Source organism: Haplochromis burtoni, unplaced genomic scaffold (genome assembly GCF_018398535.1).
Source record: "Haplochromis burtoni strain Fernald_Lab_line unplaced genomic scaffold, NCSU_Asbu1 Contig_68, whole genome shotgun sequence".
Classification (NCBI taxonomy): domain Eukaryota; kingdom Metazoa; phylum Chordata; class Actinopteri; order Cichliformes; family Cichlidae; genus Haplochromis; species Haplochromis burtoni.
This window is the reverse complement of record NW_024582429.1, coordinates 2,160,963-2,180,148: the sequence shown is the minus strand read 5'-3', so window position 1 is coordinate 2,180,148 and position 19,186 is coordinate 2,160,963. Positions and strand designations below refer to the sequence as shown.

The window sequence follows — 19,186 nt, the reverse complement described above, 5'->3', positions numbered from 1 at the left end:
GGTTCAAAATGAAGTTAAGTTCTAATTAATACAAAACATTACATTTAAATAATAAATGTCCACTAATAAAATATATAACAATAAAAAGAAGACTGTATGTATGTATGCATTAAACACATGCACTAGCTCTCTGTAGCTTTAAAAAAGGCAGCCGATGCTCAAACCTACAGATAAACTTCACTACCCAGAGGCACTGGCGAGAGAGGGTCGCGCAGGATTATGGGTAAACAGGAAGTAAACAAATACACGTGTAAGATGGCGCTTTCAGAGCGGTCCTCGGTTCAGGGGTCAGTTAAAGAGGTTTTAAGGGAGTTCCAGGTGTCGTTTTTCGCTCTGACTCGGCTCCCTTCGTTTCCCTGGACTGTGAGTACGAGTCTGGCCGAACTTCATTCAGAAATCTCCGCATTTTAGCACCAAAGCTTTTCAATCAGCCTCTGCCTGTGAAACATGAGTAAAGCAATGCTTGTAATCAGTCAAGGGACCTCCCTGAATAATTTTGGTCTCAGTTCATAAAGATAATCTTTATTCTTTCTTTTAATTTGTTTGTATGTTTTCAAATTGGCCACGGGCTCTCTGAGCCTGCTTCTGCCGGAGATTTCTTCCTCTTAAAGGACATGTTTTCCTTTCCACTGTCGCCCAGTGCTTGCTCGTAGGGGTCGTCTGATTGTTGGGGTTATGGTGGGTCTACCTTACGATATAAGCGCCTTGAGGCGAGTGTTGTGATTTGGCGCAATGTGAATGACTTGAATTGAACTTAAAACGTGACTTACACAGAGGTTGAACTTTTTATCTGCTTACAGTTTGTAGAAAAAGACCTTCAGAGCAGCGGGTCACCAGAGCTCATTTCTCAGGTGCTGAAACAGGTGAGTGTTCCTCCATCGTGCTGCAATCATAAAACAGCTTGGTCAGTGTAATGAACAGTCACATGTTTTTACAGACGTGCCTTCATCCCCTGTGCCGGAAGTTTCCACCTTCAGTCAGATACAGGAGGCTGTTTCTCTCCCAGCTCATCAGACGGGTAAGGAGAGGTTAACTCTCAGATTATTAGTTGAGCTTTTTTTTTTTTGCTCTGGGCAGAAAGATGTTGAAGTACTCGATCACAGAGTCAAACCCGGCTGTGTGCTTCCTGGTTTCTTCCTCCACAGCTGGAAGCTTCAGGCTGTGAACCCCTGGATGAGCTGTACGATGCTCTGGCTGAGGTGGTGGGCGCTGAGGAGACCATGGAGTGCTACAAGAGCTACCTGCTGGTACCGCACACAGAAAACCCCCAGTGTCACTGTTACCTTTATATCAAATTATTTGTTTTGTGCCATAAAAATATCACGATCTGATTTTCGGTCTGAATCGCCCGGCCCTACTTTTGCCAGCTGTTGCTTGCAGGAGTCTTAATTTGAAGTGCAGCGATGTTTGTGTCCTGCAGCCTGCTGGTGGCGCTGTGAGCTTGATGGAGAACATTGCTCTGATCTCAGAGGGGACCACCGGGCTGGTGACGTGGGAGGCGGCTCTTTACCTGGCAGAGTGGGCTCTGGAGAATCAGCAGGTCTTTACAGGCAGGTAAGCGGAAGGATCTGCAGGTCGTCGCCCTCCAGGTGGAGCTTCTGCAGCTTTTAGATTTGCTCCTCCTCCTTCAGGACGGTGCTGGAGCTGGGCAGCGGTGCGGGGTTGACAGGTATCGCCGTCTGTCGGTCGTGCAGCCCGAAGCGATTCATCTTCAGCGACTGTCACTCCACAGTGCTGCAGAAACTCAGAGACAACGTCCGGCTGAATGGGCTGAGCGAGCAGACGACCCCAGCGGTCAGCGTGGAGAAGCTGGACTGGACGGCAATCTCAGAGGAAGAGCTGAGGGAGATCGGAGCTGATGTCATCATCGCCGCAGGTCAGATTTTTGGAGATGGCGTGGACACACATTCACACACCTCAGTCTGTTCTGGATTTTGTGGAGCTGTTGACAATCTGCTTTCTCAGATTTGGAGTTAAAGCAGATTCCTGTTGTTTGTTTGTCGTGGTGCAGACGTGGTGTACGACCCCGACATCGCAGGAAGTCTGGCGAAGCTGCTGTCCATCGTCCTGAGGTGTTCGTCTGCCGAGGTTCTCCCTCAGGTCTTCATCTGCTCCACGATAAGGAACCTGGAGACGTACGGCGGCTTTAAACAGCAGCTTGGTAAGACAGCGCTCAGGAGGAGGAGGAGGCGGCTGTGGTGAAGATGGTTCAGATTAATTCAGACTTAAACCTGATCAGAGTCTGGTTTACTTAAACCTGACGATCTGCTGTGCCTCTTTGGCTCATGCTAACCTCACGTGATCGACCTCATGCTCGAGTCTGAGTTTCATCAGCTTCGCCCACAAAAACGCGTTTTCTGCCTGAAATGAACAGTAAACATATAACACAAGGGGAAAAATACTGTGGTTTGCTGTAGTAAGTAGTTCTTTAACCAGCTGTGCAGTGTCCACAATTCATGAAATTCATGAAGCAAAAAGGACCTGGAGACAGCTCACAGGAAACACTCAGACGCTCCAGTGTTGACAAAACGAGACTGCAAATCTGGCCAGATTTGATCCTGGATACTTCCTGGTTGCAGTGGGAATAAATAATAATAGTTGTTTTTGAGGCGTGCTTGGGGAATTATGAAGATGATTTTATAGAGATCAGGATTTTCTCAGTGCAGGACGTTGGTTTGAACGAAGTCATTGTTTGTTTGTTTTGGCAGAAGCTGAAGGAGTCGGCCATGAAGTGATCCCAGCACCCGTCAACCACGTGTTTCCTTATAACAGACAGTCGGCTATAGAGCTCATCAAACTGCGCAGATGACACGAGGGGAGCATGATAAAGATTTTATTTACAAATGTACATCCTCATCCTCATGACAACTTCCTTTATACATTAAAGTGAAGAAAGGAAAAACGCCAGGAATAAAAAAAAGAAGATCTCAGAAGACTTCGTCTTTTCACCCACTGATCCATTTAAATTTTAAATGTACATTTATCAGAAAACCCCCCAAACAAACAGTTTGGTCCTTTACGCTCTCACTCTGCTGTAACTGGTGCTCATCTCATCCAGGCATTCACTGGATACTGGACTCAAAGGCTGGGCCTACTTTATTCCATGAAGTGCTCACCAGGCACAAAAGGAAAAAGTCTTGTTTCCATGGTGATGTCTACTGCACGTGCCCAGTAGGGCTTACAAAGCGAGACTTTCATGAATTAAAAAAAATGGTTATAAAACAGCAGCGCTGTCTAGCTCTCTAAATAGAGCCAAGGTTATCTCAGAGCAGTGATTAGAGGCAGGATGTTCTGGTCCCAGTTGTCATCCCAGCGCTGCCCCCTGCTGGAGCGGAGGTTCCTCCTGAAGGTTCCCAGTTTGCCGTCTGAACTGGGAAAGTCTGACAGGAGAGTCTGGAATCATAAACGTTCAGCATTATTTGAAAGAAGTCAAAAGAGCGTGTCGATCACCCTGTTTGTTTTTTTGAGAATAGAAGAGAGAAGGTGGAGTGCTCAGTCCAGTTCAGGGACTTCAGTTAGCTGAGGTGCTGCTACAGCCGCCTGTGTCATCCTCTCATCACAGATGTGGCCACTTCACTCCCACTCAGGCTTCAGAACCCACAAAACCATCTTTTATATACAGTCTATGCTTAAATCGTGTTGTACGGTATTTTCAGAGAAGAATAAATGTTGGTAGATATTAGAGTCCATATCAGGGTCTGCCCGAATCTTTCTCCTGATCATGTGACTGGTTTACAGGCATCTCTCACCTTCAGCTGCTCGGCGAGCTCTGCAGAGTCTTTGAAGATCAGCCCGTTCTCCTCGTGCTTCACCAGCTCATCCAAGCTAGGAATAAAAATACAGCCGAGTCAGGTTTAATTCACGTTCATGAGCTTACTGGAAGCACATCCTCAGCTCCAGTTTAAATAGGTGGACATCGACACAGAGAGGGAAGTATTTACAGAGGTCACTGATGAGCATTTTACTTTGCAACCAGTGGAGTCGCCCCCTCCTGGTCACTAGAAAGAATGCAGGGTTAAGAGGTCGGCTCACCAGTTGAAGTGGACGGCACAGACGGGGAGGCAGCAGCCGAACATGTCCACCACCTTCATGGGCAGATCCAGACCGCTGGACGACTTGTGGAGACAAACACCCAGGTCTGCTGAGCCTGGACGACAGAGAAGGAAACTCCTCCAACGACCTGCAGGAACCTTTGTGCGCAAACACGAGTGAGACTAAACTGGTCGAACAGACCAAAATAAATACTAAAATACCTAAAAGCAGAGGGTAATCTTCTGCCTCCAACCAGGGGGTGCAGATCTCCACGTGCTCCAGGTGCAGGGAGTCTATGAGCTTCATGTAGTGTTCCTTCTGAGGACCCTTACCTGCACAAACGCACAAAAACACACAGAGTGGAAACATGTTCTGAATAAAGGAAAATCTTCTAATCTGTAAGCAGCGAGCTGGACTACCTGTGATCACGCAGAGTAAAGGTGGTAAGGAAGCTCCTCCCCTAATGAAACCTTCGTACTCTGGTGGGAACAAACAGGCGACAGGTGAGGAAACACGTTTCATGGATTATTTAAACGTTCGTTTCTGGAACAGCAGGTCGCACCTTCGAGGGCCGTCAGCAGGATGGAGAAATCTTCGTCCTCTGCAGAGAAAAAATGTCCTGAATCAGTGATTCAGTGTTTCCAGAGATGAAACACAAGGTGCAAAATAAAGTGAAACTGGCTGAATTTGGAAAATTTTACATTCTGTTTACAATAGAAGCTGCAGCCAGAAACCGTCAGTGAGCGTCCTCGCACATCCCGACATTCCCGCATCGTGTTTACGTCGATGATGAGGAACACCGGGAGTTTAATTCCCCTTTTCCACGAAAAGACTTTATTTATTTTGGCACTGAGATCACGATCTCTCTAACCCAAGATTCACAGCAGGACTTAAAGCGAAACCGTCGCTCCCAAAATCCTTTCCTGTAAATCCTGAACGGGCCGAGGACGCTGCTGAAGCGGAGGTCACGACCTCCAAGCAGTAACTTCTGTTTTGTTTCTGTTTCTTCCTGATCATTGAAATGTGATTAAAAACCCTGCAGTGAAGCTGCCTGTGTGTGAGCCGCTGAAGGAAAGTAAAAGCTTGTGAAATTAAAAACAAGACTTTTTGAACTCCTGAGATGAACGACTTCAGCGGAAATGTTCGAACAGCAAACGCAAAACAAAAAATCGGTTTGCAATCAGAAAACACCAAGAGCTCGCCGTGGTCTTCGTTCTTAAATGGGGGGAAGCGTCTCTTCCTCAGACCTGTCCAGCTGGTGCTGCTGAGCAGCAGCGCTGGTCGCTCCGCCCTCAGGGTCACGGTGCCGTCAGCGGGGTCACGAACTGAGAAGATGGTCCTCTCCGCCTCAGACCTGAGAGAGTAGGTGAGCACACAGAGCTGATGTGTTTTTGTTCTATAATAAACTGAACAACCGAGGAAAAGCAGACAGTAAAACTCTGCAGCTCTACGATTGCACACATTACACAAACTTCCTGTTTTGTGGGCGTTCAACAGTGTTTCACAGGAACTGCCCCCCAACAGCGTCATCACTCACCCCGCGTGTCTGAACTGAGGATAAACGGCGGCGAGCCTCACGAAGAGCTCGTGCTGCAGCTTCAGCGGAGTCTCTCTGAAGATGGAGGCCGGCCGGTCGTACAGAGTCGTCGCCCTGCAAACGTCAAACAGTAAAATGTCGCGCTGCGATCCAGAGTGAGAACAGAGTCACTGCGGTTAGTTTACTGGTTTTTATTAACTGCATTAAAAACTCGGCCCTGCAGTGAAACAAACGTGAACATCAGGAGCCTCACAGAGGACGGATCACGGGACCGTCCACAGCAGAGCCGAGACTTCGAGCAGGTACGAGTTATGTGAACACATCGTCCGCAGACCTGGAGCAGCGTCTCCTTTAACTCTGCTCCTTCAGTGTCTCCTCAGGTGTCATACACATCACGGCCTCCAGAGGCCGCTAGTGAGACATCTGACCTTTGTTTCAGTCTTTCTTTCCTTCATCAACTTCACTTTAAAGTGACACGTCTGCATGTTTTTATTGGTGTGTTGTGAGAATCTTCAATTTCAAACATCTCTCAGATTTTCTGCCACGAGCATTCGTCAGTGAATGAAAAACAGCCATGCAGATAATAGAAAGAGGAAGTCATACTTGATGCCCCAGTTTTTCTGCAAGTCGTCCTTCATGGCGTTGGTGACGCACAAGTTGTGAGACGCCAGAGGGCCAAAGAAGCGCTCGTACCTGAAAGACGAGAACGAAAGCGCCCGTCAGAGACGACAGAGACAGAAACACCTCGCATCAGGATTTAACATTAAGTATTTTTATCACAGTCCTGAGGATCAGGACACCTAAAAGCCCGCAGAGCGCCACCTTCAGCCTCTCAGCGGTACTCACCACTTTGCCAGTCGGACTATGGGGTGTGCCGGGCCGTGGCTCAGCGCCATGATGGTGTAGCCGTAGTTGTGCCAGTCGATGATGAATCTGCTGCCACGCAGCAAACACACGAACCAGGTCACTGCGATGCTGGGCAGCCCAGGAGGATTCTGGGAAACAAAGGCAGTCGTTGATGTTAACAGAGTGAAGTATTTATAGCAGAGTTCTTTATCGTTCCTCTCGAGTTCATTTAACTCTCAAAATAAACGTTTTTGAGTAAAAATGAGGATTTTTGTCTTAATTTAAACAAATAAAAAAGAAGAATGGATGAACCAGTGATGTTTACGTCTGTACGTGAGTTACTGTTCCCCCTGTGAGAGTCACAGGTAACACACCTGCATCAGAACATGCGCCTGCAGCTCCATCGTCAGCAGGACACGGAGCAGCTGCAGGGACTGAACAGTCACCTTCGTCACATACGAGACCACTTTCGGTCCGACTGCGAAACAGGAAACGGGTTCATTAAAAAACAAACCGTAAAGAATCACATCCTGTTTGTTGTTTAAGCGCAGATGTAAATGTACCTCGGACACCTTTCAGCTCTGCGATGGGCACTATGGTGATTTTCTCCTCGCTCAGCACGTCTTGATGAGGTTTGGTTTCTGAAAAACAATCACAGCACAAATTCTTCACTTTCACAGCCGACACGGGAATTTTTCAGGCACGATGAAACAACTTCCTGATTGTTTTTAGTCCAAAGCTCACATTTCGTTTTTTGTTTCTCAGAACGACCGACTGTTTGTCTGAAACTCTTTTGGTTTTCAGTGCTGTAGAAACAAAAGGTATTTATTTTCTATCAGGTCATGTTTATAACGCACAGCTGAAATGAACCCGGCTCAGTTAACCTGGATGTGCTGCACCGAGTTTACGTTTTAGTCATTTTAATAGAGTACATGATATTACTTCTTTCAAACACCACCCTTACAAAGAGGATCGGCTCCATCTGGGATCACTTACAGCGACCTGCTTTGAGGTGTTTTCTGTCTGTGGTCACTTTGCATCCTTTTTTTTCTGCATATACTTTAAAGTCACGTCTTTTTCTTTATCTAAAGTTTGATTTATCTCAACCTGCTGAAAGCACCAGTTTTATACTTGGATCAAATATTCTTTTCTTTAGATTTTTGATTTGGAACTTTTACGAGTAACGACATGTAAACGCTGCTTCTTTAAAATACCACTCCTTATAAATCCTACAGGCAGAGCGCTGCGGTATTGATGGAGGTGTAGAAGTTGCAGCACATGTTTCAGGAACAAATAAACTCGCACAGTGAACCACCTCACTATACAGCTCCAACAGGATGTAGACGCTTCAGTGCTTGTTTCCCCCAAACCTCCAAACATTAGGAGGTATGGACCTCCTCTGTCACTCCAGCCCTCCTTCACTACATCCAGAAATATCATCAGAGGTCGTCCTCTTCTCCTCCTGTGTATATCCAGTATATGTACGCTCCCTCCTCTGCACACCTCAGCCTCTCTGACTCTGAGATGTCCCTCTGATGGACTCATTTCTAATCCTTGTCTCCACCCACGCCGCCCTGCCTGCACGTTCTTCTTCACCTCCTCTTGTGCACTGTATGGATGATTGACCCCAGGTATTTAAACTCATCCACCTGCACTGGCTTCTCTCCTCACATGTCCACCTGTCAACGTGTCTCTCTCACTCACGTCTATTCTGTCTGGATTGTACCAATTTTCATTCTTCTCTCCAGATCATACCTCCACCTGCTCACTACTCACACTACAAATCACAGTGTCGCCACAGGGACTCCTGCCTACCCCCATCTGTCTGCTGACCAGTGGGCTCAGGGTCGATCCCTGATGTAGTCTCACCTCCACCTTAAACCCACCTCCCCACTGTCTCTCTGTCCTCATACTGGTACGAGGATACGCTGGTATCGGTACCTACCTCACCATGTCGGTACGAGAAGTGAAAGAAGCTGACTGTTTGATCTCAGCGGCAGGTGGGAAACAGGTGAATGAATGTGTCACAGGAAGCTTCAGTCTCACCTGAAAACCCCACGAAGGTCACATGGTACCCGTGTTTACTCAGGGATAAAGCGTGATACTGCATCCGAGGACTGCGCCCGATGTCCCCCAGCACCAGCACGCAGACCCGCCGGGAGGTCCCGTCGTCCCGCCGCCGTAGGCTGCGGCCCCACAGCGGCAGCAGCGCGGCAGCGACCGCCAGAGACACCGCGGGCCACCTCACAGCCGAGTGTGGCGCCAAAAGTCCCGCTAAAAGCGCCAAAACCGTCAGGGAAACTGCCAGCAGAGCCGTGCAGGAGCAGCGCGGCGCCATGTTTGTTTGAGATTTGTGATGACGCGGCTCATCACAAATAGGCGGGGCTTGATGTTTAAAGGAACCGCGCATCGTATCGTGACGCGTTCATGTGCAAACCAGGAACTTTCAGTCTCAGCCGTCAAAGCGTGTGCTAACTTCTATTGTTATCAAAAGATAATATTAAAAAACCCACAAAGAAAAAATGAAAAAGTAGGGCTTTGGTAGCACATTTACATTTTGTTTTTTAAAAAAGAAAAATCTCAGAAACATCTTTTCACAAACATTTTGGAACAAAGAATAAAAAGTTTGACTGAGCAGATTTTTGTGTATATATTTACACAATTCAACATTTGTTCTGAAGTTTTGTGCTTTTCAAATGTGAAAATCTACTTTGTATTAACCAATCTCTCTTTAGGATTTGTTCGGTTCTATTCTTCATTTAGAAACAGGAGGATATAATATATACACATCAGAATCAAAATAGGATTCAGGATTATACTTTACTGTCATTACACATGTATAAATACAGTGTAACGAAATACAGTTTGCATCTAATCAGAAGTGCAAGAGCAGTAAGTGCAATACTTTCTTAATCCCTGAGGAAATTATATTATACACATATACACGTATAAGAATGCTTGACATTGATATGTAATATATGTTTTCCAGTGCCTTCCAGAAAATATATTCATAAAATTTATGCATTAATATACTATAAACAAAATTGTTTAAAAAATCTAAATAATAACATATACATATTCATCAATTTGTAAATGAGCCTGAAAATTGTACTCGTGCTGTCCACACTGTATTTTTCTGATGAAATAGTCTGACTTATTATCCTGGAAATGCCCTGCACACATAAACAAAAACAAACAAAAGAACCAAAAAATTCAACATTACTGAAATAAGAAAACTGCCTCAGATTTCTAATTTTTCTTTGTACGTTGTATTTAGAAAATCATTTACATTGTAAGCAAATTATTGAGAAATTTACTTATTGTTACTTCCGCTTGTAAATACTTTTAAAACCAGACTGATCTTCTATACTAACCTTTTGTGGTCAAATATTCTGGCTCCCTGCGCCGCCCCACTGGAAAATCCCGCATACATAAACCTCACCTCACTGTGGGAAACTGCGAGGAAATATGATATTAATTCTGTGTACATTTTCCACTTTTTGAACAGCTTTTGTCTTCCATGCGTTGCAGCTTTCAGGCCACTAACTGACTTTTTTAAAATGTAATTTTGTTTTTTGGTTTCGGTTAAATAAACGTGTAAATGGTTTCACTGCACATCACTTTAAATCCTCTTAGGAGGTGAGGTGAGCTTTTCTTGGTGTATTATTTTATTCTAATATTAATTCAAATGAAACGCAGTAAAAATAAAATGTCATTTCGTGAGCCCCTCTGACGTCATGGATATTTCCTCCCCCCATGCTGAGCCCTTGACTTTCCTCCCCCCGTGTTAAAGCGGAGACAGGCTGTCCTCCTCCGCCTCTCTCGGTCTCCCTGCTAGACTGAAGCTGTCCCGGACCTCAGACCGGATGATGCGGGTTTCGGTGCTCCGGCTGGCCGCAGCGCTGGCTCTGTTTGCCGCAGTGTGCGGCTCTCGGGCGGAGGTGATCGATGACATCCTGAGCAGCCTCTCCCGCGGAGTGTCCTTCCTGGAGCGGCAGCATGAGCACATCAACCTGGACGGAGTGGTGGGGTTCGTCATACTGCAGGGTAGGACTGTTTACCAGCTGCAGGAAAACATCTGGAGAATAACAGCTGTTTATGGTTTGCTTGTTTTGGTGAAACTCACTGATTTGAGATGCAGGTGCAGATCGAACAGGTTACACAAATATGCGAAAGCTTTTAAAGTGAAATGCTTTTAACCTCAGTGTCGACTCAGAGGTTTTTGTCTCGCAGTGCCTGAGAGTGACACATTTTCTGCTTCACTCTCAGACTTTTCACTGATCTGTATTATTTTATAGTAAAATACAGTAAAGTACAGCGCTGCCAGCACAGCTACTGCTCTGACATTTGATTTTATGACAATGGAAACCCCAAAGTAATCTAAAAATAAAGTAAATCTATTGTTTTAACCCCTTCTGTCCAAAAACAAATGATGAACATTTCCAGAATAAAAAGTGTATCTCCCCAAAAAACGTTGATTTTGTGGCCGTAGCTTCTTAAAGAGCTAAAGTGGGATCATGTGTATTCAGAGCACAGAGGATAAAACGATGGCCAGTATTTTCTGCACGGCATTTAATATTCTGATTGGCCAGCAGCTTCTAGGTGCCTGCTGAGGGGCAGCAGTCTGTGCAGCATTAAACTGTAAAGTCGCACACAGGTCACGTTACACGTTTTTAATGTGAACGTTTGATGCTGTAAGGACAAATAAAAAGGAAGCGTGTGACTCCGCTCCACAGTGACAAACATTTAAATCTTGTTGGTTTCAGCAACTTTGAAGACAAACAGTCTTTGTTTTGCGTCACACTGTTTTCAGGTCTCACCACCGCTCGGCGAACAGTCCGCAAGTGTCTGCAGACGAGTCAGGGTCTTCCATGTGTAACATTGTTAAAAAGATGCAGATTACAGCTCACTAAATGACACAACACTGACTGAAGCTGCGCCGCCACATTTGGCTAAATAGTTTCTGCTGTGGTTTGTTTTCTCACCAGGAAAACGAACTGACTTTAATGTAACAAAAAAAATAATTTCCCCCAGGGATCAATAAAGTATTCTGATTCTGATTCTGATTCTGATGTGAGGCTGTGTTTGCACACAGAGCTCTGTTTGCACAGCAGAGATCATCTTCATGCTTTATTATCTTTCCTCATAAATGCAGATGTGCAGCAGCTGCTCTGCTGTTTATGAAACAGAAAACAGCAGAAAGTAACAGCTCAGTATTCACCATCTGCCTGCTTTTCTCATTTTAGACACAGACCGTATTTGAACCTTTATATTTTCTGTATGTTGACAATACACAGCAGCCTTGTGAGAATCACAGTTTCTAAGTTATAAGGCTTTTTGTCAATTTTCTACCAATCATTCATGAAGCTGACCTTGAAGACCTCGGTGGATGTAAGTCGGCATTTACAAACTCAGCCCGCTCCAGATTTAGAGAGACAGACATGATGCCACTCAGGAGATACACCTGCAAACCTGTTGGCAACCAAAGCAGTCACACAGAGGCTTTCTGTGCAGCTGACCTCTTTGCATATGCAGCTGACTTCATCAGGCAGCCGGCTGCTGGCTGGTCTGCAGGTCTGTGTGACTGAGGCTGAAGTAAAAACACTGAAGAGCTCACCTTTGAAATAAAACAGGAAGTAAGCCAAAAGAGGGAAAACACAAAGACAAAAGCGAGGGCATGAAAAAGAACAAAGGAAGAAAGTAACAGATCAGAAAACCAACTAAGGGCCTACCTTTCAAAATAAAACAGGAAGTAAACCGAAAGAGGGTCCATCCACAGGAGGACACAGGCAGAGGAAATAAAACCATAAAGCAAGTTTACTTACATCCTTTTATTTTACGAATGAACTCTTTCTTCCTGTTTTTGTGTCTCAGCTGAGCTGAAGGAGGCGGTCCGGACGTGGCCTCACACCGACCCGGTCAGCTGGGCTCAGAGAACCACCGCCGTCGCTCTGGTCAGACGTCTCGACCAAAGTGTGGAGAAGGCGAACGCTGCACTGGAACAGGACGACCCAAAATACTACAGAGGTGAGACTTTCAGACTCCGTGTCCCAAAAGTCTGCAGGTACAGTGCTGATCCATTTAGTGGTTAATTCTTGGAGCTGTTATGGTTTTTATGTGGAAGAAATATCTTCAGATATTAACACATGAAAAGGCTCAGGGCAGTCTCAGATATGTATTTTTTATTATCACACCTTATATTTATGAAGGTAAAAGTGTCAGTGATGTTACAAATCTGTTCTTCACAGTGACACTGAAACGCTACAGGTCAGTGAACACAACATGGAGAACAGACAACAGTCAGAAAGCTGAGAGACAAATTTCAGTTTCACTGCTGTGACGTCTTCTGTAGGTGTTTCCTGAAAAAGGAGGAGCTTATTTAAAGACTGTTTGAACTTATAGGGGTTGTTTTTGAGTTAAATTTGTATTTAATTATGTTTTTAATCATCACGACGTATTGATTAAGGTTTAATTGTATAATTTAAATATCTGACTTGAGAGAAATGAGCAGGCAGGTGTTGCACAGACGTGCAGGTGAGGTTTGTTGAGATCCTAGCAGACTTTAACACTTGTGCGTTTCTTGCATCCTCCTCTCAAGAGTTCGAGCCCCTGTTGTCGTGGAGTTTCTGGCTGATTCCTCAGGAATGGTACACCACAGATCCCAGCCTGGTTTATCCCTCCACCATGACCACTGAGTGTTACGACGAGCAGCTCAGTGACAAATGTCTGACCCTGCTGCTGGGAACCTGGTAGGAACCCACACCAACACCCCAAAGAGTCTGGCTTCAGAGGCTCTTTACTGTGCTGGTTCCCCTACATTTGGATTGTTGGACTGTGCAAATTATTCACCGGCCGCAGCCTGTTTTTTAACTTTAAAAATGCTGATTTACACTAAAAAGAAAGTTCTTTATCTCATTGTAACTGTCAGTAGTTTGGATTGTTTTTCACTACTGTGTAATTATGTATGAAGGTAACAATACCTGTTAGCTGAGGTGAGGACACTCACCTGCCCGAGTCGTGTGTGTGTGTTCGGACAGGAAGATGAACGGGACGCCGTGCATCGTCACCAAGCCCTGCCGGGACACCATGACTCGTTTTGGGTGTCCACACTACTCTCTGTCCCACCAGCTTCTCTACTTCATGATCGGAAAAATGGTGAGCAAACAAAGATGGAAACAACACGTAAAACCACTCAAAGACCCACAGATGTGTGTAACACTAACAAGCATTTTGGAGAAAGAAACAACCTTATTTTAGGAAGCCTCACAGAAAGAGGCTCCAAACCAGATATGAGCCTCCTGTGTGGAGTTTGCATATCGGCCCAGAACCTCCGGTTTAACTCAAAATACCAGATTAATGCTGCCTATCTCTGCCCAAGCTGAATTTTAAATCTTTTACTTCCTGGTAAGACTCATTACATTTTCATTAAAAATTTTATTAAGAGTCTTTACATTTGTATGTTTTTCCCAGTAAAATACTGAGCCAAAAGCTCAGGCTGTAGGCTGCTCTAAAAGCTGTGAGCACAGAAGCCCCACCCACCCGCTCTCCAAGACATTCTGTTTATAATGTGCAGCCAATCAATAAAAAGCTGTCTTAAAGTGAGACCAGTACAGAGCCAAAGACAGAGCCTTGGGGAACACCGTAGGTGGCAAAACTACTGTTAGAAATATTTGATTAAAGTAGCGAGGACCATGATTTCAGTACGAGGGGAATTTATGAGCTTCACAGTTTGACTCGTTGGTATTTCCATTTCAGAAAGGCTGCACTAATCTGCTGAAAGGTGACACACGAGCATCCAGAGCAAACATGACTGAACAGAACTACCAGAGGATCTTCTGCTCCAACATGATGAAGACCAACCAGGACATCAAAGACGGTCTGAGCGAACAGATGGTCGACATCTTCATCGAAAACAGTGAGTGTCGACATCTTCCTGATCCGGTGTTATTGCGGTTTGATGCAAAATGAAAAAAAATGTTCTTACTCATATTTTAATATTTTCATGCAAAAAAGCTTAAAAATGAATTAATTTATAAATATAAACCACTAATTATGATAAACGTAAGGATAAACTCATAAAAATGATTGACTGGAATGGGAAAACCATATTGTCAAATACTGATGTGTCCTTTTGAATGAGATAAACGTTTACGTCTTTTTGATGACTGCATCACCATTTCAATATAAAAGAAAATTATGGAATAAAAGAGATCACAACAAAATCTGAATTTCAACAAAATTCAGAGTGTTGGTTGTACAATTTGGGGATTTTAATGTTGAGTCCTGACTTTTCAGGAGACATTGAGGCTCGCCTTCAGAGAATTCATGTAACAAAGAAAGTTTTTTCTTGTTTTAGGACTTTTTAAGACTTTTAATTTAATTTTTGTTTTATATTAAATTGAAAAGTGTACAGGGGGAATTTGGATGAGCAGTCAACTGTAAAAATGTCTGAACTGTAAATAAATTAGTTTCTGAGTTTCCTCTCTATGTTGGCAGTCCTGATTTGTGGATTGTCTGGATTCTCCGACTTCCACAAAGCCGACTGGCTGCAGCACATTCTGAGGCTGCAGGACGAGGAGGTGGGCTGCTTTGGGAGAGACAGTGAGTATCACAAACCTGCTGAAATATATGTTCTTAGTCAAAAATACCAAATATGTCAAACCTCAGAAATATAGCAACAGTGTATTTTAGAGGTCTTAATGAAACAAAGATGGCCACTGATGCAAGAATATGCAGGTTTTTTATGTGTTTGGCAAATAAAACACAAAGAGCATTCGTACAAGTAACGTGGCGATCAGGTCTCTGTCTGACGTTATGTCAGTGAAAAATCTGCACGAGATCTGAATTACCTGCAGATTTCTTGAGAAAACTTTTAAGGAAGTGCAGTAATTTGTTATAGAAGACACTTCAGAAATATTGTTGTAATTTACCTACAGTTTCTAAACTTTTCATGATTTATTTCTTGATTTCTTTGGACAGACCAGCAAACAAAGACTGCAAACAGAATTTTCTGCTCATTTATTGTGAAAACTTTTAATAAGAATAAATGTTTGAAGTAGTCGTCAGGGATGCTGGTGAATAATAATGCTGCCCAAGAGGTGTCTGTGTGTGGATAATACAAACTGAAGAGGACCTAGAATACTTCCTTGAGGAACACCATATTTAACATCAGCTGCCCTGAACCATTAAATCACTTTTTACTTCAATTTTTAACTTTTGAGTAGAAACAATGATAATGAGAGTAGTGATTAAGAGTCCTTCCATCTCAAATCGCTGCCAAAGTTCTATATCTGCACATACATGCTAATAAAAAACTGAAAGCCATGCAGAGTAGTTTACAACACGAAATTCTTCAGTTAAGTTGTAGCATTTTAAACTTTGGGAATTCTTTATGTTGGCCAAAGGCAGGATGTATAATGGAAACAGGTTACGAGCCTGAAACTTCCTTGAAGAACATAATTTCAACAACAAATGTCGTCGACACTAAATCACCCGAGTTACAAATTTAACTAGAGGGATGGAAAATCTTTGGGCTGTTCAGAAAATGTGAGGTTTTTGGGAGCTTTTCGTCACAATTATTATTGCATTCCTGCAATGTTCATGTTTTGGATCCTGTAGTAAGATATATAATAAATAGATTTAAATATCTATTTGAATACAATAAATAATAAAATCAGCCATGGAACAGACTTTTTATATGCACTGTACTGATGTATTAACCCATTTGATGTATTTTGAAAGAAATTCGTTTTAAACAAAAAAAATCTCCTAATTACTGATGTGGATTACACAAGAATCAATTATCTGTATTTATCTGTATTAAATTACTTATTTCTGGGCAGTTCATTCTCTGTTGTTCTCCTCAGAGAGCATCATCTCACAGATCATTGGAGACGAGCTGCTGGAACAGCTGCAGCCTCACAGGAGAGTGAAGAGGAGGGAGAAGATACTTCCAGGTCCGTTTACATTTTTCTCAGCTGAGGATCTGTCACGGTCTGCAGCTGCAGAATGTGGGAAGTGATGATGAGGCGGTCCCAAATGCAGGCTTAACAAAAAACGAGCTGCTTTATTCATAGGCTGCACAAAAACAGAAGCAAATGGCGAATGGAGATAGAACTAAACTAGGTAGACTAAAACATAAATCACAAAAATGAAACTAAGAACCTGGACGTGGATAACTGGACAAGGGACAAGAGGAACCTGACACAACATATATGCGCACACACCCACACACACACACGAGGGTGATTAGGAAAAGCAGAAACACACGGGGAACACAGCTGGGACGAATTAGGCGTGACGAGACAGGGAGGAAGCAAACACACTGAACACAGGATGGCAGACTGTCAAAATAAAACAGGAAACACACTAAGACACAGACTAAAACACGCAGCATGATACAGGAGCCGGGAGGAAGGAAAGCACACGGGACCAAGACAGACTGGAGAGACAACTGGATGAGACACAAACAGTTACAGAGGCGAGACATGGAGGGAGAGAGAGACAAGACAGGCTGGGGAGAACACACATGGACAGACATGAGTGGCTGTGGAAACACAAGGAGGGGAACGTGTGGACACAGAAGGGAGACGCAAAACAACGACCCGACTAAGACATACACAGAGGGTGAGGGAGCGAGACACCGAAACACAAACATAGACGACAAGACAGATTCTCACAGGAGACACGACGACAAGAGCACAAAAGGGACCTAACAGACCAGAACCAGTAACTCAGTGACATGGAAAGGACTGAACTCAATACTGAATGATAGAAAACTCAATCATAACATCTCAGGAATCACAAAAACACAATAAACTCAGAGCTGCATCAAATGACAAGATCGTAACAATCACATCAGCTGATCTTCAGCCACTGTGGCTAAAGAAGCTTGTTGTTACGTTTTGTAGGTTTGGAGGAAATCTGAAGAACGCTGGTGTTGTGAAGCCAGCGGAGGTCACATTAAAAATGCAGTTGGATGCAGAGCTGCTGGAGCTCATATGCTGATAATTTCTTGTTATGTGTGAAGCTGGCATGAACAGTCTTTACCACCTTAAGTACTTCATCTGATTTGGGGGTTTTGTTATTGTCTGATAAACTCTGTTTTCTTTCATCTGCCAGACGGCTGTTCCAGTCACATGACGGCGGTGGCGGTCGGTGCTCTGGGAGGATACCTGAACTACTACCTGACAGAGCAGGACATTACAAAGAGGCCGCTCTCCTGAGGGGCGTTCTCACGAGAAAAAAACACTGTAGATCATCAGGTAGAGACTTTCGTCATCGGCGAAACGAGGCAGACTCTCCACACCACATGTCGCTTTAAGAACGTAGTGTTAACATGATGAAAACGCCTAATGCAAAGCTGGGAAGCTAAAGCTTTATTTTCAGTCATGTTTTGTTACTATAACAAGAAAGCTGATTTTTTTTACCATTATTATTGTCAAACCTAAACCAGATGTTTGAAAGTAGTGATGCTCCAACCGTAAAAAAGGATGGCGTGCTCAATAAGTAGGACCGTGGTAAAATGTAAATGAGCGTTTTGGAGGATGAGACTTGGATTAATTCGACTTTTCGAGGTCATCACGAGATTTTTTCTGGCTCCAGGGGTTAAAGTGGGCCACGGCGATCCTGAAAGCCCACCTCCAGTTAATGAGTGATTACATTTGATCGGCAGCTTTTAATATTAAGAGTTCATTTTTATTGCAGCTCGGCTTTGTTTCCAGCTGCTCCCACCTCAACCAATCAGACGGTGACACACGGCTGCATGCACACTCAGAGCCTTCAATCCTTCCATTCGTGTCAGAGTTCATGCTCACAATAAGACTGGAATCTTAATACTTTAGCATTTAGCCATCACTACAGGAGTCCACAGAAAGTGCTGTATGAAAGTTACAGTGCTGAAGTCCCACACTGAGCTGTAATGGTGACGAGGGCAGAGCTGGTCCCGATGTTTTCAGCTTTGAGAAGTGAAAATGCACAGCTAAGAGTTTTTATACAAAAGTATAAATTAATTCAATTCAGTTTTATATATATATAAATTTATAGGGCCAAATCACAACAAGAGTCACCTCGAGGCGCTTTATATTGTACGGTAAAGACCCAGGAAATATACCCACCCCCCACCAGCCCAATCCCACTCTAACCCCTGTGCATCAGCGACACTGTGTCCACAAAACAGTGTTTTTTCTTTGATGTAGCCTCTTTAGGAGAAATTTGTAGTTGCAATGAGTGAACAAGAGATCAGCTGGACTTGGAGGGGGGTGGGGTCACCTTTGTGTGAACACCACAGTGAGAAAAACACAGAGGACACAGCGTGATGTGGTCAGAGACTCGACGATCTTTGAGGTCCGATTCTGCAGGATTTATTTTTAAAGTTTATATGAAGCTGAAGACGCTGATTGGAGCATCTCTATTTAAAACACATATTTACATTTACTTTGAAAAAAACATCAGAATCCACCCAGGTTGTTTTCCTGGTGAAAACCTTGAGTTAAGTTCTAAAAATATCTTTATTTACTTCAAATCGTATTGTTTTTCACACGCATTTAATCGACAAACAGAGTCGGGAGCAGCGGCTGCAGAGGATCTGCATGAACCGAATGCATGGAGAAAAACTTACATTACTATCATCATGTATGTTTATGTTAGTGAAATAAACATAACCAATAAAACTAAAGTCTGTTCTACAAACCGTTGTGTTCATAGTGATGATAAATGCAGCAATGTGATTATATCAGATCTGCTCACTGAGATCGCGTCCTTCAGCCAGAA

At 43.9% G+C, this 19,186-nt stretch overlaps 3 protein-coding genes across 5 annotated transcripts; 2 read left to right on the top strand and 1 right to left on the bottom strand.

Annotated features, from left to right (window-relative positions):
* The first annotated feature begins 201 nt into the window (after positions 1-201).
* eef2kmt (eukaryotic elongation factor 2 lysine methyltransferase) lies at positions 202-2,896 on the top strand. Its single transcript, XM_005924137.3, has 8 exons — positions 202-363; positions 801-863; positions 938-1,018; positions 1,146-1,247; positions 1,421-1,554; positions 1,632-1,876; positions 2,012-2,161; positions 2,709-2,896. Exons 1-8 carry the CDS (start codon positions 220-222, stop codon positions 2,807-2,809), a joined length of 1,020 nt encoding a protein of 339 aa, XP_005924199.1. The 5' UTR covers positions 202-219; the 3' UTR covers positions 2,810-2,896.
* A 356-nt stretch (positions 2,897-3,252) lies between these two features.
* alg1 (ALG1 chitobiosyldiphosphodolichol beta-mannosyltransferase) lies at positions 3,253-9,965 on the bottom strand. Of its 3 annotated transcripts, XM_005924135.3 has the most exons (13): positions 8,462-8,873; positions 6,979-7,056; positions 6,790-6,893; positions 6,416-6,564; positions 6,173-6,262; positions 5,570-5,683; positions 5,280-5,386; positions 4,595-4,633; positions 4,452-4,511; positions 4,254-4,364; positions 4,033-4,147; positions 3,750-3,825; positions 3,253-3,393 (listed from the first exon to the last, which is right to left on the bottom strand). In XM_005924135.3, the coding sequence occupies exons 1-13, from the start codon at positions 8,823-8,825 to the stop codon at positions 3,259-3,261; spliced, it is 1,542 nt and encodes a 513-aa protein (XP_005924197.3). In that variant the 5' UTR covers positions 8,826-8,873; the 3' UTR covers positions 3,253-3,258. The 3 variants fall into 3 exon arrangements, with proteins under 3 accessions (XP_005924197.3, XP_042077439.1, XP_042077438.1); XM_042221505.1 differs by lacking the exon at positions 8,462-8,873 and adding an exon at positions 9,790-9,965 and having other exon boundaries at positions 4,254-4,511; XM_042221504.1 differs by having other exon boundaries at positions 4,254-4,511; positions 8,462-8,882.
* Positions 9,966-10,173: 208 nt separating this feature from the next.
* cunh16orf89 (chromosome unknown C16orf89 homolog) lies at positions 10,174-19,091 on the top strand. The gene is made up of 8 exons (XM_005924134.2): positions 10,174-10,462; positions 12,290-12,442; positions 13,014-13,164; positions 13,453-13,570; positions 14,171-14,330; positions 14,912-15,016; positions 16,282-16,371; positions 17,537-19,091. Exons 1-8 carry the CDS (start codon positions 10,282-10,284, stop codon positions 17,638-17,640), a joined length of 1,062 nt encoding a protein of 353 aa, XP_005924196.1. The 5' UTR covers positions 10,174-10,281; the 3' UTR covers positions 17,641-19,091.
* Positions 19,092-19,186: the final 95 nt, after the last annotated feature.